The sequence below is a fragment of the Hyperoodon ampullatus genome (assembly GCF_949752795.1).
Source record: "Hyperoodon ampullatus genome assembly, chromosome: 13".
In the NCBI taxonomy this organism is placed as follows: domain Eukaryota; kingdom Metazoa; phylum Chordata; class Mammalia; order Artiodactyla; family Ziphiidae; genus Hyperoodon; species Hyperoodon ampullatus.
In genome coordinates, this window is record NC_136926.1 from 8,646,939 (window position 1) to 8,664,044 (window position 17,106).

Sequence of the window (17,106 nt, forward strand, 5' to 3'; positions counted from 1 at the left end):
GCTTGTCTATGTCTGAACTAGTGTCTCATTCATCACTATTTTACCAGTGTCTAGTTAAGTACCTAGAATGTACTAGATGATAACAAAATATCTGGTGAACAAAAGAATTGATAACCACTGTTATTTTTGTGTTATCCTCCTACCTATTTCCTCTGGCATATATAAGTTTTGTCAGGGCTGGTCAGAAACACCTTTAAACATAAAGCAGTTGATAAAAGGAATGAATTTTGGTGTTAAACTCCCCAAATCTAGTTTTTATTTCATAAATTCCTCATACAGGGATATTAATACTGGTTTTAGAAGAATTCTAAAATTTCTTTTGCTGACTGATGATTTATCAATAATGCTCTTGTCATGAGATATTCATTAGGTTGAACAAAAGCTTTCTTGAATTCCTGTTCTAAGGGCTATACCTGTCCAGGTGTGGAGGGTGGGTAGCCAGGCCAGCAACACATCACAAATATATCTATCTTTAAGACATTCTGTGAACAAATTAATCTCATCTTTTCTCTGGGATAATGGGTTTCTTCTCTGAACCTTTATCTCTTCTTAAAGATGTTCATTCTTGGGACTTCCCTGGTGGTCCAGTGGTTAGGAATCCGCCTTCCAATGCAGGGGACACGGGTTCGATCCCTGGTGGGGGAAACTAAGATCCCACATGCCGCGGGGGACCTCTGGCCGTGCGCTCTACAGCCTGTGTGCCTGCGTTGAGCCTGTGTGCCTGCGTTGAGCCCACGCGCTGAAATGAAGAGCCCGTGCGCTGCAACTAAGACCTGACACAGCCAAATAAATAAATAAATAAATAAATAAATAAATAAAGCAAGATGTCCATTCTTTAATTCATCGATAGGCACAAACTGAGATCCTGAAGAAGAGCTTCCTTCCTTTCTCTCCTGCACACACAATGAATAAAATACCTGTCCAAAGAACTTAAAATGAACAGGCTATCAGAGAAGTTCTCTGGCAACTTAATTGCTCAAGGCCTTTAAGAGCCTGAAAATAAAGAATGAAAGATTCATGCAGTTTTTAAGATTGAATGAATAATGCTCAGAAGTTCCAGAAGCTTATGGGAAGGATGACCTCCAATGCTTTGGCTGGGAAGCATGAAATCACTTTGAATTTTCCAATAAATCCGGCATGGCAAGGACTGATTAATCATTCCCTCAAGTTTCAGATCAAGTGAAACTTTAGATCAAGTGCATATTTTATCCTTAATTCCAGTAGAGATAGACATGTTTTTAAAGACTAACTAAGAAATTCCATGATATTCTGATCAATCTCTGAGACTCCAGAGTTAAGTTCTGACTTTGATTTCTAATATTAGGAAGTTTCATTCACAGCTGAAGTGAGAGATACATTTGGGGGAAAGAATTAAAAAGGAATGAAGATACCAAATTTAAATTAAGTTTAGCTCATGTTATGAACTAAATTGTGGTCCCCTTCAAATTCACATGTTGAAACCCCAATGTGATGGTATTTGGAGATGGGCCTTTGGGAGGTAATTAGGTTTAGATGAGGTCATGAGGGTGGAGCCCTCATGATGGTATAAGTGTCCTTATAAGAAGAGACACCAGAGAGCTCTCTTTTTCTGCCATTATGAGGACATCTGTAAGCCAAGAAGAGAGTTAGCACCAGAAACTGAATTGGCCTGCACCTTGATCTTGGACTTCCCAGCCTCCAGAACTGTGGGAAAATAAATTCCTGCTGTGGAAGCCAGTCAATCTATGGTATTTTGTTATGGCAGCTTGAGCAAACTAAGACAGCCCATGCATCTATTTATATAAATGTTTGGTGAGATTAAACACACAAAAATCAGTCACATCTATTCCTCTTGGACCCAACTCTACCTAAATTAGCTGAGGTTTAAGGGGATGAGAACGGACAGCCTCTAGTGAATTGCACTTTTGGCTCCAATTCTTTACCTTTCCTTCTATTCCCACTTGATGCTACGTAGCTCCTCTTGCCAAAGAGACACTATTTCCTGACACTTGGATCCGGGCTGGCCTTCTGCTTTAGCTAATAGAATGCAGCAGAAGAACTGATGTGAGCCATCACTTAGCTTAGGACTCTAGGGCATACTTCTTTCCACTTTCTCTCTTGCACCTCTGCCTCCACCATGAGAACATTTCTCTGGGGTAGCCTGCGAGAAGAGGAGGGACCCATAGAGAGAGCCACTCCAGTTGTCCCCAGTCATATCCATTCTAGATCACCCAATCAGCCATCTGAAATCAAGCGCCAGCAAGATCAGCAGAGCTCCCTAGCCTACCATCCAGATGTGCAAGCAAACATGCTTCTTGTTATACCTTCAAGGTTTTGTAGTTGTTACACAGCATTATTGCTACAGTAGACAGCTACACATTGCCACTATTTGGCATTAGATGATCATCAGACATTACGGATCCAGAAATTCCTGTAAACTGAAATATATAAAAATGTTTTTACAAACTAAGGAATTAATCATCTTGTAAAGAAAGAAAATCAATGAGTCAATGTAGTTTCTGCTTCTGTAACTGAAAGCAGCCACTTCTACCGGAAACTACCGTTAACTCGAGTATTGGGAGTGAGTCAGGGTATTTGCAAAGAAATGAAAATGGTGAGTGTAAAATGTACTCATATACTTGTGAAAATTACATAATGTATATTATCTTTTGCTTACTGGCACTTGAGGATATAGGGAGGGGGAAGGGTAAGCTGTGACAAAGTGAGAGAGTGGCATGGACATACACTACCAAACATAAAATAGATAGGTAGTGGGAAGCAGCCGCATAGCACAGGGAGATCAGCTCGGTGCTTTGTGACCACCTAGAGCGGTGGGATAGGGAGGGTGGGAGGGAGGGAGACGCAAGAGGGAAGAGATATGGGAACATACGTATATGTATAACTGATTCACTTTGTTATAAAGCAGAAACTAACACACCATTGTAAAGCAATTATACACCAATAAAGATGTTAAAAAAAAATCTGCCTGCCAATGCAGGGGACACGGGTTCGAGCCCTGCTCTGGGAAGATCCCACATGCCGCGGGGCAACTAAGCCCGTGCACCACAACTACTGAGCCTGCGAGCTACAACTACTGAAGCCCGCGCGCCTAGAGCCCGTGCTCCGCAACAAGAGAAGCCACCGCAATGAGAAGACCGCGCACCGCAACGAAGGGCAGACCCCGCTTCCGCAACTAGAGAAAGCCTGCGTGCAGCAACGAAGACCCAACACAGCCAAAACTAAATAAAATAAAAAAAAGACAGTTACATAAGAATTGAATGTGGTGAAATGTACAGAGTTGTAGGTCTAAAATACATGTAATCGTATGTCTAAAATGTTCAGAGTTCTCGTTCTCAAGGTATGGAAGTTAGGTCTTGTTCAAGCTATCAATGACTTGTGGCCCAGTTATTTAGCCTATATGTGTCTGCCTCCTTCTGTGTTTTTTTGTGTGAACTAAAACCACATATTTATTCATGATTCATTAAACAAAGAGCAATTGAGACAACAAAAACTAGGCCCTAGGCATAGTGTGTGTAACCAGAGTTGAAGAGCAGGTGTTTTGTTTGTTTGTTTTAGTTTTTGGTCGCACCACGCAGCTTGCAGTATCTTAGTTCCCCCACCAGGGATTGTACCAGGGCCAATGGCAGTGAAAGCGCAGAGTCCTACCCACTGGACAGCCAGGGAACTCCCCTGAGCAGGTGGTTTTTCTTTTAAGGGACATGTAGACTAGTACAGAAGGCAAATCATTATTAGTAGTAATTTAGACTGTACAGAAGTAAGTGTCCTGGGAACGGTACAGAAGAATGGAAGCGAAGTTGTGAAAACTTGGATTAAAACTATTGTCTAGGGATTGATTTTTTTTTTTTTTTTTTTTTTTTTTTTTTTTAGTGATCTTGGGGTTTTATTTATTTTTGTCTGTGTTGGGTCTTCGTTTCTGTGCGAGGGCTTTCTCTAGTTGTGGCAAGCGGGGGCCACTCTTCACCGCGGTACGCGGGCCTCTCACTGTCGCGGCCTCTCTTGTTGCGGAGCACAGGCTCCAGACGCGCAGCCTCAGTAGTTGTGGCTCACGGGCCTAGTTGCTCCGCGGCATGTGGGATCCTCCCAGACCAGAGCTCGAACCCGTGTCCCCTGCATTAGCAGGCAGATTCTCAACCACTGCGCCACCAGGGAAGCCCTAGGGATTGATTTTGAGGGCCATGAATGCCAGAATATAATATTAGGTAGGAAACTGAGATTCCCCACACGGAGGTGACAATTATCTCCTTTACACGCAAGGATACATGGCCACTTGCAACCTGACCTGGCTGTCTGCACATGGTGTTTGTGAAATACCGAGGAAAAAAATGTTTATTCACGCATTAAAAAAAGAGCTAAATGAAACTTCCAAACTTTGAATTAAAAAATTAGCATAATGAATAAAATACAAATTTTAAAGGTGCAAGTTTAACTTCGTTGCTTTTTTTGTTGTTGTTCTCAGTGGCAGACTTGCCATTACATTTATTTATTTACTTACGGCCGTGCCACGCGACATGAGGGATCTTAGTTCCCCGACCAGGAATGGAACCCGAGCCTCTGCAGTGGAAGCGCTGAGTCCTAACCATTGAACCACCAAAGAATTCCCTAACTTCTTTGCTTTTAAACGCAATCATTTTTGAATTTAATTTTAATTATTTTCAAATTAAATGAACAAACTGGGCAGCCCTGCTGGCCGTTCAGACCTTGCCCACAAGCTTCGACTCACTTTCACTCGGTGCCAGTCCACGTGGACCGGGAACCTGCTCTCCTTCCGCAAGAGTTTCTGTAGGGACTCAGTCTTTAGGTGCACCGCCTTTGCCCCACCCTTCACAGTACTTCTAGGCATTTTGATTGGCTGTAGCGCTCCCTCGTGCTCTGGTCTGTTTGCTCTGATTGGCCGATGGCGTGCCGTCGGGAGGATGCCAGTTTTCCTGGGATACGGCGCCGGCGGGCGGAGGCCTAGGGCGGGTGGTGGCGTGCGCGGAGCGGGAACCTGGCAGCGGTGCGCACTAAGGCTCCTGGACTTAGTCCTGGGGCGCCATGGCCAGCGTCCACGAGAGCCTGTACTTCAACCCCATGATGACCAATGGGGTGGTGCACGCCAACGTGTTCGGTATCAAGGACTGGGTGACGCCGTATAAAATCGCGGTGTTGGTGCTGCTGAACGAGATGGGCCGCACTGGCGAGGGCGCCGTTAGCCTCATGGAGCGGCGGAGGCTCAACCAGCTGCTCCTGCCGCTGCTGCAGGTGAGAGGCTCCTGCTCATTCAGCAAACCCTTACTAAGCACCTGCTCTGCGCCGGACAGCTCCTTGGCTGGGGGCACGGGGGTTCATCAGACACTCTCTGCCGTGAAGGATCGCGAAAAATATAGTTAATACCACCAACTAACACTTAGTGAGTACTTAACGATGGACCAGGCACTTTACATTCATTTTTGGGGAGCAGGTTTATATCTGGCTCCAGCATTTATTAACTGAGTGACTGGGACAAGAGTTATTTTCTCAGATCCTCCGTCTTCTGTAGAATGAGGCTACATGTAGGCCTGATCGTTGGAGACACAGTTACAGGCTCTGTACCCCAGAAGACCGTAATAAGTGGTAACAATGACATAAAAGTAACAGCCAACATTGATTGAACACTTACTGTGTACTAAGCACGTTACATGTTTTATTTCATTTTGCAGACTGAGGTTGTAGCTCCACCACTTACCCGCTGTGCGACTTGGGCAAGTTCCATAACTTATTTGCGTCTTTGCTTTCTCTCTGTAAAATGAAAGCAATAATAGAAACTGTCATGTGATGGCCGTTTTAAGTTAGAAGATCCATGGGAACACTTTACAGTGTATGGCGCATAGTAAATGCTCAGTCAATTTTAGCTATTTTCATTTTAATCTCATAGGGATAGGGCATGCACTTTCCCTTATATCAGTTGTGGTTTTTCCATTTATTTGTGTGATTATATGAGTGATGTCTCTCTCCCCTACTAGACTATAACCTACATGAGGGCATTACTTTGTCCTATTTTTGTTCACCCTTGTATCCCCAAAGCCTAGTACTGTATAGTTTATAAAGGGCTTTTTTTAATCCATCACCTTTTTGGGGGCAGGGGGAGAAGGGGTATTGAGGACACAGGGTAAGTGGCTTGCCCAGTTAGTTAAATAAAAGTAGTGGGGTCCTCATAACTTGCAGCTCCCAGTCCTATCTACATTACTATTATAAGTGCATTTCCCCATTATTCAAATAAAAGTCATAATACCAAAAAATTTGATAGAGAAAAGAAACAAAATAATTCTGGTGTCTCAGCTCATGTGTTTTTCTGCCTTTGTTCTTGCTGTCTTTTGTGTCTTGGATTCTCCTGTTTTTTGCCTGGCTAACTATCGTGTAGTTTATTTTGTTTCATTTTGTTTTGTTTTGGCAGCGGGGGGCGGGAGGCGGAGCTGCGCTGCAGGGCTTGTAGCATCTCAGCTCCCTGACCAGGGATTGAAGCCGGCCACAGCAGTGAACACCCGGAATCCTAACCACTAGGCCACCAGGGAACTCCCACTACTGTGTAGTTTTAATCAATGTGTATATAGAATTCGTCTAGCAAAATTCCAGTCTTTACTTATTTGCTTATTGTTTGGCTTTAAAAATTAGCTAATTTTTAACTACTCAACGAATACATGAAGATTCATTGTAAAAACTTTAAATGATGCTAAAATTGATGGAGTGAAAGGTTATGGTTCTTCTGCAGGCCCTCTAATCCTGTTCCCTCTCAGAGATTATCACGGTTAATGTGCCTTCATTCAACTATTTATTTATTTATAAAATTTATTTATTTATTAATTAATTTATTTTTGGCTGCATTGGGTCTTCATTGCTGCACGCGGGCTTTCTCTAGTTGTGGCGAGCGGGGGCTACTCTTTGTTGCAGTGCGCGGGCTTCTCATTGCGGTGGCTTCTCTTGTTGCCAAGCACGGGCTCTAGGAGCACGGGCTTCAGTAATTGTGGCGTGCGGGCTCAGTAGTTGTGGCACACGGGCTTAGTTGCTCTGTGGCATGTTGTATCTTCCCGGACCAGGGCTCGAACCCGTGTCTCCCGCATTGGCAGGCGGATTCTTAACCACTGCTCCACCAGGGAAGCCCCATTCAACTATTTATTGAGTAACAGTTCAGAATGGATCTTTCTAGGCCTTTTGCTTTGTGTATCTGTGTATAGATAGGTAAATGCATATGATTATAAGTATATATACATATATCCTTTTAATTTAATTTCCCCCCCCTTTTTTTTTACATGAATGCTACTTCTATTCTACAGCTTATTCCTTTCACTTAACAAGTCTTGGAGGTCTTTTCTTGTCAGCCTATTTGAGTAGATCTACTTCATTCTTTTTAACGACTGCATTGTTTTCCACAGTAAGAAAAGAAACATAATTTAACTCATGCTTTTAATTAATATTAAAATTTGTAAATTAAAAATGAACTCTTTATTCATGGACTTATAGGTTCTTTTTAGTTTTTCTTCATTTCAAACAATGCACATGGAACATACTTGCCCCAGAAGTGGGATTGCTGGGTTATCCACATCTAAAATTGACCTGCTGAACTAACTGTTCCCCAAATATTCAGTGTTTAGTTTTAAACCTCAGCTAGGTTGTAACCTTCTTGATAGCTGAGGTTGCATACTCTCTGTCTCTAATGGTACCTTTTATGGACTTGGGCACATAGTATGACTGCCTACCTTACAGTGTTTTGGGGAGGATCAAATGAGGTTATGTTTATGGAAAATAGGACCCCTGTGTTTGTATAATGTTCTCCAGGTTACGAAACAATTTGAATTATTTTACTTAATCTTTGCCACAAACAAGGGAGGTTATTATTATCTCCATCTCACTGATGAAGGAAACTAGGGCTCAGGGAGGCTACAACTTTGCCATGATTGCAACACTGAGAAGGAAGGAACCTCAGACTACAGATTCTACGCTTTTTTTACATTTAAGTCATTCCTCCAACTAAAAGAGAATGCTATGCAAATATGAGGTATTACTTTAGTGTTTTATGCAGCTAGGTTTTTTTCTCTTCCTGATTTGAGATTTCATATTTGGAATGATTGTAAAGCAGAGAGGTTGATAAATGAATTCATGTTTGCAGATGTTTATCAATCTCCAGCTCTTTAAAATTTTTCTGTAACCTTTCTTCTCTCCTTTACCCAGGGCCCAGATATTACACTGTCTAAACTTTACAAGTTAATTGAAGAATCTTGTCCTCAGCTGGCAAATTCAGTACAGATCAGGTAAGCTTCATTTTCTTCTGTATATATGAAAAGATGTCGAAGTAGATAAAAATTAGAAGAGGGCACATGGTGATTAATTCCTTAAAAAAAAAACTTTATTATTCTAGGTTGTTTCTTAAGTACATGTATTTATTTTTTTTTGAAAAATGGATAGCATTAAACATACTGCTTAAAAATTTATTATTCTGTACAGATCTACATTGCTCCTTTTAGCTGTTGCAGAGAATTTTATTTTTACTGGCTGATATGTAACCTTGAGAAACTTTATAATCAAGAAAACATCAGCAATGATACTTTTCAGAATATGGGAGTGACATTTTGGATTATCAGATTTGTGTGCCACCATTTTATATGAATCTCTGAATTGTTTTTAAAATAGATTTATTTTAGGTGATTGTGTAATATGAAATGTGGGAAGATGTTCAAAGGGCCTTCCTAAAATACACACCTCATTTTTCTTGTTCAGAATCAAACTGATGGCTGAAGGCGAATTGAAGGATATGGAACAATTTTTTGATGACCTTTCAGATTCTTTTTCTGGAACTGAACCAGAGGTTCACAAAACGAGTGTAGTAGGTATGAAGTTCTTCTAAGGAGAGCAGAGAATATTTTCACTGAAGTGAACTGCTCTGTAAATCACATCTGTTGTTACTCTGCTGTATCTCAGCACACACAGTGGGGATGTCGGACATGTTATAGTTTGTATTCATCGCCTTGCCATTTTGACCTGTGTTTAAATAACTGTCTTGTGGAAAAGCATCTTCTGTTTTGTCTACTGTCGTCAGAGTATTAGCCTGGTCGCGGAGCCTTTTAGGGCTCGTCACCTCTTTCTCACAGTCCCCTGCTCACTTGTCCACATTGTATGACTGAGTCAGGGTCACCAACTAAACTTTTATGAAGAGAGGTAAGTAAGAGTAGATTGCTGATATAGTTTATAAGGCAAGGGTATATATGAAGTTTCTTGACGCTTTTCTGTTAGCAGTATAGTCATACTCCATCCATCTGGCGTTTTTTTCCTGGTAGTTTTTATGTTATTTACCATCAGTTATTTATTGATCTTCCATGTGCCAGGCTCTGGACTTTAAGAGAGACTGGAAACTTCCTCTTATGGAGATTGCTTTCTTGTGGTTGTGGGCAGAGGAGCAGACAGACAGTAGAAAGTAAACAAATAGGATCACCTCAGATGTTGTAACAGTCACGGAAGGATACATTGGCTGGATAAAGAGTGGAGTGCGGGTGGGAGGACTGAGCCTTTAACATAAAGAGAAAATCAGCTTCGTAAAAGGTGGTGAAAGAAGATTCTATCTGGAGGGGAACAGCAACTGCAAGTGTCTTTTTTTTTTTTTTTTGATTATTTTGGAGGGAGAACTGCAGCAAATAGTCATCAACTTTTTGTAGCCTGGATTTCAAGTTAATGCCTTCACCTCCTCTCTGCCTTGTTTCATAGGTTTGTTTCTGCGTCACATGATCTTGGCCTACAGTAAGCTTTCTTTCAGTCAAGTGTTTAAACTGTACACTGCCCTTCAGCAGTACTTCCAGAATGGTGAGAAAAAGCCGGTGGAGGATGCTGATATGGAACTGGCCAGCAGAGAGGAGAGTGAAAGAAAAATGGAAAAAGAAGAACTTGATGTATCTATAAGGTAAGTTGGGTTTTTCTGGTGGGAATCCCTTTCCTGTGAAATAGCGTCATTACGGGCGCAGCAAATCCTCATTCATCCTCGTTCTGGATGAACTCATTCATCCAGAGTTCATGTGCTGGCTGCCATCTTTTTGTCCCTCCAGATCCAGGAAGTTCACCCTTACGGGCTGCATCAGTAAGCTCCTTGCCCTCTAACTTCTGATTGAGAGGCACTGGTGGGAAATCCAGCGGGTCAAGGAGAGTGAGGTCAAGGTGTTGATTCACTGGCTCCCTTCCTTCGGGGTCACGGTGGGCTGGCTGTAGGGTCACAGCCTCTGTCAGGTGGCCTGCTCTGCATACCTCAGGGGTCTAGTAACTGGGAGGGTTTCCCAGGCCCGGTGCAGAAGGTGCCTCACTATTACCAGCCCTGGGGACTATATTACCCGCTATGGTTTATCCATCCCCTGCCCCTATTTTTGTAACTGGCCCTTTATTAAACTCTTCTCAAATTACCCCATTGGAATATGCCATTTGTTTTCTGCTGGGACCCTGAGCGGTAGTGTTCATTATATCACAGTGAATTAACAATTGATTAATGCAGTGAAAATTTATTGAATGCCTTCTGAAGTTTAAGCCTGGGGATGTAGTGCCACTGCTCACCTAGTTGTTTAAGCTCAAAGCCTAGGCATGTCCCTGCGTTCTCCCCCTCCTTCACCCCTGCAGCTAGTCCTTCCTCCTCAATATGTTTGGAATTAGTTCACTTCTGTCCATCGCCACTGCTTCCCCTGTGGTCTAAGCACCGAATCTCTTTCCTGAATGACTGCTCTAGCCTCCCCACTGCTTTCCTTGCCTCCACTCTTGTCTTCTTACTATCAGTTTTTCCTGCAGCATCCAAGGGAACCATTATGATGTAAATCACACCACGTGTTCTTATGCCCTAAGCCCTCCTTTACTATACATGGAATTTAGACAGAAATCTGAGCTACTGTGGCCTCATTACTTGCATGATCTGGCCCCTGTCGTCTTCCCTACCTCTTTCTCCTTACTTTCCCTTCACTGTCAGACTCTGACTGCTCTGGCTTGCTTTCAGTTTCTTCAATACCAAGCCGAGGTCTGCCTTAGGGCGCCTGGCAGGCTCTCCCTGGCTTCTCACCTCGCTCGCTCCCTTTCACCGTTCACTCCCTTTCACCGTTCAGATCTCAGCTCCCGTGTCCTCACACAGGCCTTCCCTGACCACATGTCTGAAGTAACCTTCATCCTAAATACTTCCAACTTCTTTATTTCTTCCATAGCTCTCCTCACTAAGTAACTTTTTGCATTTATTTACTTAGACTCATTTGTATTTGTCTTTGCACCCCTTCAAGAGCTAAGACCCTTCTCTGTCGTATTTCACCTCATTTTCCTCAGTGCTTGGCTTGTAATGTCTGTGAATATGTGTTGGATGAATGAATGCAGAGAATCAGAACACATCATTCATCGCCCACACTGGTAACTGGCCCCATAAAACACTTTGTATTGACTTCCCTTCACTGTCCCACGTCCCCTCTCCCCAGCTGTTACCTGGGATCACCTCCCAGATAGACTACTTATATTTGGAGGGAAAAGCGTGTAAAGAGTGTGTGTGTGTGTGTGTGTGTGTGTGTTTTGTATTTCCTGATCTCAGGGAGCCCAGTCTGGTGAGGAAGACTGGCACCCAAAGAGATCACTACAAGTAACAATGTGTTCAGAGCTCTGAGAGAAGTAAGCCCTACCTGCCCTATGTAGACTGGCTAACCCCCTTGGGGGCTGGGGGAGGTCTGTGTGTGTAGCCAGAGAATATTTCCCTGCAGTTCCTATGAGTGGCCTTTGTACAGTTATGTGATTTGTTCAGCACACTCTGGGAGCAAGAAGATTGTAGTACCAGTAAGTACTTCCAAAAACTCAGAGTTGCTCAAAGAGGCTTCTCATCTAGTGGAAAGGCAGTACCTTGTAGGATTGAGTCTGGCCCTGGAGTCAGACCCCTGGATTTGAATTCTGGCTCCTCCACTTATTCCCTTAAGACCTTGGGCAAGTCACCCTCTCTGTACCTCAGTTTTCTCATCTGCAAAATGGGGCTCATGTCACCTCCTCAGAAGGTTATTTTGAGAATTAAATGATAAATCTATATGAAGTGTTTAGAACTGTGCCTTTAAACATTTGACAAATATTCACTATTCTTCTTCTCTAATTTCTCTTTTGTTTAATTCCCCTGAGGAAGGGTTCCAGGAAACAATGTAATCTTTGTCCTAGCTACTTTATATGCTTAAAGTAGCAGAATGTCAGTTCTTCAGAAATGTTAAAATTCAAGCTTTTCTTATTTAGGTTTGACTTTCTCCTAAATTAATCTGATTTAATTAGGTCTAACTGCATCATTTTGTTTTTATTCTAATCTAAGAATTCATTTGTGTGTAATAATAGTGTGTATACTGTTAAGGTGTATGGTTTCAGAAAATAGTGTGCATTTAGTAAACTGAATTTCATCACTGAAATAGAAGAAATGTATTATTTAAATATTATTCTACTTAAGTATTATAATTCTTTGTCCAAAAAGAAATGATTTTGACTTGTTATAGGATTTTTAAAATTTCATAATGTATATTTACATACATTTCTTGATTCTTTTAAAAAGGAAAATTTCATTTCTTTTTCTTTTTGTGCTCTTTTCTAGTGTTTTATTGCATTATGAGAGGCTTCTCACTTTAGCCCTTTCATTTTCTTTCTTTCTTTCTTCCCTCCCTCCCTCCCTCCCTTCCTTTCTTAGTTATTGGAATGTTTTTAGGTCTTGCTTTCTTCAGGGAAATTATTTTTCTTGCCCTAGAAATTTGTATTAAAATTAGAAAGGCCAGAGTAACATTGACTAGCTCGCAAATCTCCCATCCTACAATGAAATTACTACTGTTTGAAAAAGGGGGGCCCACCTGTTAATTTAGAAGGGATGGAATAAATATTTAGTGAACAAAAGTTTATCAGGTGTTTTTTAGAAATCCAATTACAGAAGAAAGTACAGACTGACATTTAGCTTCAGCTTTTCATTTGCTCGTTGTTGCTACAGGGCAGCATTTGTTTCCTGCAATAAGAGAAGGGGGCTTACGGGGTTACACCTTGTGAGTTTGCAGCGGAGGCTACTAGTCTGCAAGCTGCTGGAACTACATCTTCTCTGTGCTTCTAAAAAGACCTAACAAAAGTAGAAGTTCTCTGGCATTTCTTCACTTGCCAGTGATTTAATATAAATCTCCCAAATTCACTAATTGATTCAGCAAATACTTATTCAGTGCTTCTGGTGTGCCAAGCACTATGCTAGCTGCTATGCTGTCAGCGCAGAGGAGAAAGTCACTGTCCTCATGGAGTTATGTGGGGAGGGTCAGGTAATCGAGAGGTAACTAAATTAATAAGTAATGTAATTTCAGAGAGTGTCAGTGCAGGAAAGGAATGACTGGGACACAGGGATACAGAATAACTGTGGGGTGCTGTCAGGGAAGGGCCCTTTAAGACTGGGAGCTAGATGACGAAGGAGCCAGCCCCGAGAAGAGTTGCCAGAGCACATGCAGACTCACAGCTCCCAAGACAGGACAAGCTGACATATTGGAGGGACAGACAGAGGACAGTGTGGCCTGAGCACACAAGTCGGGAGGAGGGGTTGGATCACCGCTCCGGTCACACACCTCAGAAGGGTTCAGGTCCTCATGGCCTCCTGGCTGTTTAGTAACTGTTCCCAATCTCAGTCCTTCCCCTCCCCTGCTTTTGTCTTGTCATCACCCTGCTCAGAAGTTTCCAGAGATTCACAAAGTCTCCCAGCCTGGTATTTGAGGCCTTCCACAGTTGACCTTTCTGACCTTAATTTCTGTTCCTCAACTTGGATCCTTTACCCCAGCCAGCCAGGTGTGCTTGTATCCCTCTAACAGACCAGGCATTTTCCCATTCTGCATCTTTTGGTTTCCTTTCCTGGAATGCCTTCTTCCTTCCTTGTCATTTCTTCACTCCTTGCCAACTTTCAGGGTCCTCACCACTTCAGCTGGAGTGATTTCTCCCTTTTCTAAGTGCGAGATCATATTAATTCTTGGTATTTATTGTTTATTGCCATCTTTTCACATGGGCTGGTCTTAACCTTCACCAAGACTGTAAGCCCATTAAGACATTTTCTTGGGGGACCTAGACTTGTGTTTTATGCATTGCAAGTACATAAACACCCCAGTTTGTTGATTGTTTAATCCTATGTTATATTTAAAAAATTTCAGTTATAGTGGGTGATTTGAGCCCTTTAGAGGAGTTTCCAGAGTCCTTTTGAGAATCTGATGAATGCCATGTACTATCCCCACATTAAAAATGCATATTTTGCATGCAGTTTTACAAGGTTCATGGGCTCCTAAAGCCCATCCGTGGATGGGCTTTGATTTATAGCACTTGTAAGTCTAAAATTCTGTCTCAACTGGTAATGGGATTCATAAACAAGGTATACTTGAGTCCTTTTCCTAAAGGAGTAACCCCCTTCCTAAATTGAATACATTTGTGGCTTTTTTTTAAAATTTATTTATTTGGCTGCGTTGGGTCTTAGTTGTGGCCCTTGGGATCTTTGTTGCCACGTGCAGGACCTTTAGTTGCAGCATGTGAGGCTTTTAGTTGCTGCATGCGGGTTTAGTTCCCTGACCAGGGATCGAACCTGGGCCCCCTGCGTTGGGAGCATGGAATCTTAGCCACTGCACCACCAGGGAAGTCCCCCTTTGTGGCTTTTTAAGAGTTACTTTCTCTGGCATGTGTTTGAGGCCCTGAGGAGGCAAAGAAGGAGTCAGTAAAAGGATGGTTTGGGCCGTGGTGTTCTTACTTGCTCTTTCCAAGCTTGTTCACGTCAGCCACTGTTGCCACCATGGAAGCCAGAGCCAAACTTGATCTTCATTTATAGCAAGTGTGTTTGCCTTCATTTGTAGCAATTTCGTTTTATGTGATTCTGGTTTTCTCTTTCTGTTTTATTAACCTTATTGTTCTCGTGTCCTGTGTTATAAGCTACCTCAAATCTTTTTGGGGGGAAGGGTTTAAGTAAATAAAGCATTTGGTAACAGTGAGCATCATGGACCTTAGAGGAGGGTGGGACCGGGAGTGGTGTGTCCCATTTCATTCAGATCCTTGTCTGTCTCTAGCCTTTTTGTGTACAGTCATATTTATTTCAAGCCTTGGGCTTACTTTCTTTGAAGCGTATGTTAAGAGAAAAGGGCTTCTTATTGCCCAGACACTTAGCTGTTTTCCATTTGAGAACTTGGCCTGTGAATTTTCTTTCCATTTCCCTCTAGGTCACTGTCGTTTCGCTGATCTTTGTTATGCTGGTCAGGGCTGGTCCTTGGCAGCTCCGATACCTGTAGAATCTGATATGCTTGCTGCTTTGTATCAGAAACGTAACCAAGAGAATATCAGAGCAGCTCTTCCCAAAGTGTTTTCTGTGGAACACTAGTGCTTCTTGAGAGATGTGAGGAAGGGATTCTTCATTCAAATGAGTTTGGTAAATGGTACATTAAACAAAAGTGAATAAAGTGTCTCTCTGTTGGATTTCTCTAATGTGTATCATGAATCTCCCAAGGAAGAGAGGGTGTACAGCTTCCCCCAAGTGATTTAACCTCAGCAGCATTTTCTTTTCTTTTGGAATACCTGTTTACATATTGTTTGCATGAAACAGTTTGAGAACTGCTGTATTAGATGCAGAATGCTTATAAAAATATTATTGATGAGTAAATACTGATTTTTCTACTTATTGTAATCCTGTATAGAGATTTATTCAGTCATGTGGCAAAAGGGTATTATTCATACTTTGCTCTCAAAAATAAGACTGTGCATGTATAGATTTCTCAAGTCTAGATTTATATCAGTATATTTCTTGTTCGTTGGTTCTGTGTGATCTAAACTTCCAGGCAAAAGGTTATTTCTTAGATAACACCTCTTTTTCTTGTTCTTGAATACAGCACCATCTTGTATGTGTAGCGAGGAGTTAGAGACTTTTTATTCATTCATTTCTCAAACTCTGAGTGCCCATTGTGTGCCTGGGCACAGACTGGGTGTTCATATACAAATATAAGTAAGAACAGCCAGTGTGGCAGTGCTAGATGCAGTGATCCCAATCTCTGGGAGACAGTGGGAGCTCAAATGAGAGATGTCAGGAGAGATTCTTGGAGGATATGACACTTGAGGTATTCTTGAATGACGGATGGTACAACAGTGCAACAGTGGATGGAAAATGGGCCCTGCAGGTTGAGGAAGCAGGGGGGCATCTTGGCATGATAGGAGATTGTAAGGAGTTCGTCAGGGCTGGGGTGTGGGTGAGAAAGAGAAGGCAGAGGAGAGAGGTAGGAGCACTCAGGAAGCATTGCACCTGCCCTGCTTAGCAGTGCAGACTTTATTCTGGAAGGTGATGAGATACCACAGGAGCGCTTTAAATCAGGGACAATAGACTTGCATTTTAGAAAGATCATGCTGGAGGCTATGTACAGTTGAGATCTACATCTGTCCATAATTATATCATGTGAACTTCAGCAGGTCATTCAACATCACTTTTCAAGCATGTCTTTTCTATTCCTGAGAAGAGAGAATTAATTAAAAAAATTTTTAAACTTTTCTGATGAAGAATGTGTTTTACTTTGTAAAGCATTATCATTTTCACTATTGTGTAATTCTTTATTATTTTTGTTTTGTTTTTTTTCCAGAGAAGAGGAGGTATCTTGCAGTGGGCCGCTGTCCCAAAAACAAGCAGAATTTTTTCTTTCTCAACAGGTATGTTCTGTAATTGGTCGTGAATTTTTTTTTTTAATCCTGTGACATTATATGTCATGACATATGTTTGTTATGTGAGTAGGTTTATTAGTGAAGCAGCATTATTCTTATTCTTAGTCATTTTTTCTTTACTAACAATGCAGTTGTAGCTATGTGATTTTATTTTTTTGACTCTGTTAGGGTCATAATGCATGTTCATTTAGTAATGGTGTGTGACAAACACAGCCCAAAAATGTGATTTAGAAGACCTATTTCCCTTTTCCCCAACACTTTATCATGGACATTTTCAAACAGAAATACAAATTGAAAAGCATTATATAGTGAATACCCATATACCCATCATCTAGATCCTACAATTAGTATTTGCTCTGTTTATCATATATCTACCCATATAGCCACCATTTCATCTTATTTTTTGATACATTTCAAGTTGCAAGCATCAGTACACTTTTACCC

The 17,106-nt window shown here is 41.8% G+C and overlaps 1 protein-coding gene across 5 annotated transcripts in view; it reads left to right on the forward strand.

Annotated features, from left to right (window-relative positions):
* Positions 1-5,034: 5,034 nt before the first annotated feature.
* ANAPC5 (anaphase promoting complex subunit 5) overlaps positions 5,035-17,106 on the forward strand; it is a gene marked incomplete at its 5' end in the record, with an annotated part of 40,166 nt that continues 28,094 nt past the window's right edge. For 3 of the 5 annotated variants that reach the window (XM_079717878.1, XM_079717877.1, XM_079717879.1), the window contains 5 exons: positions 5,071-5,241; positions 8,185-8,264; positions 8,731-8,840; positions 9,712-9,904; positions 16,584-16,650. In XM_079717878.1, the coding sequence (XP_079574004.1) occupies positions 5,071-5,241; positions 8,185-8,264; positions 8,731-8,840; positions 9,712-9,904; positions 16,584-16,650 (621 nt within the window). Of the gene's footprint in view, positions 5,242-8,184; positions 8,265-8,730; positions 8,841-9,711; positions 9,905-16,583; positions 16,651-17,106 lie in introns of all 5 variants that reach the window. The other 2 variants (XM_079717875.1, XM_079717876.1) reach the window with 1 other exon arrangement.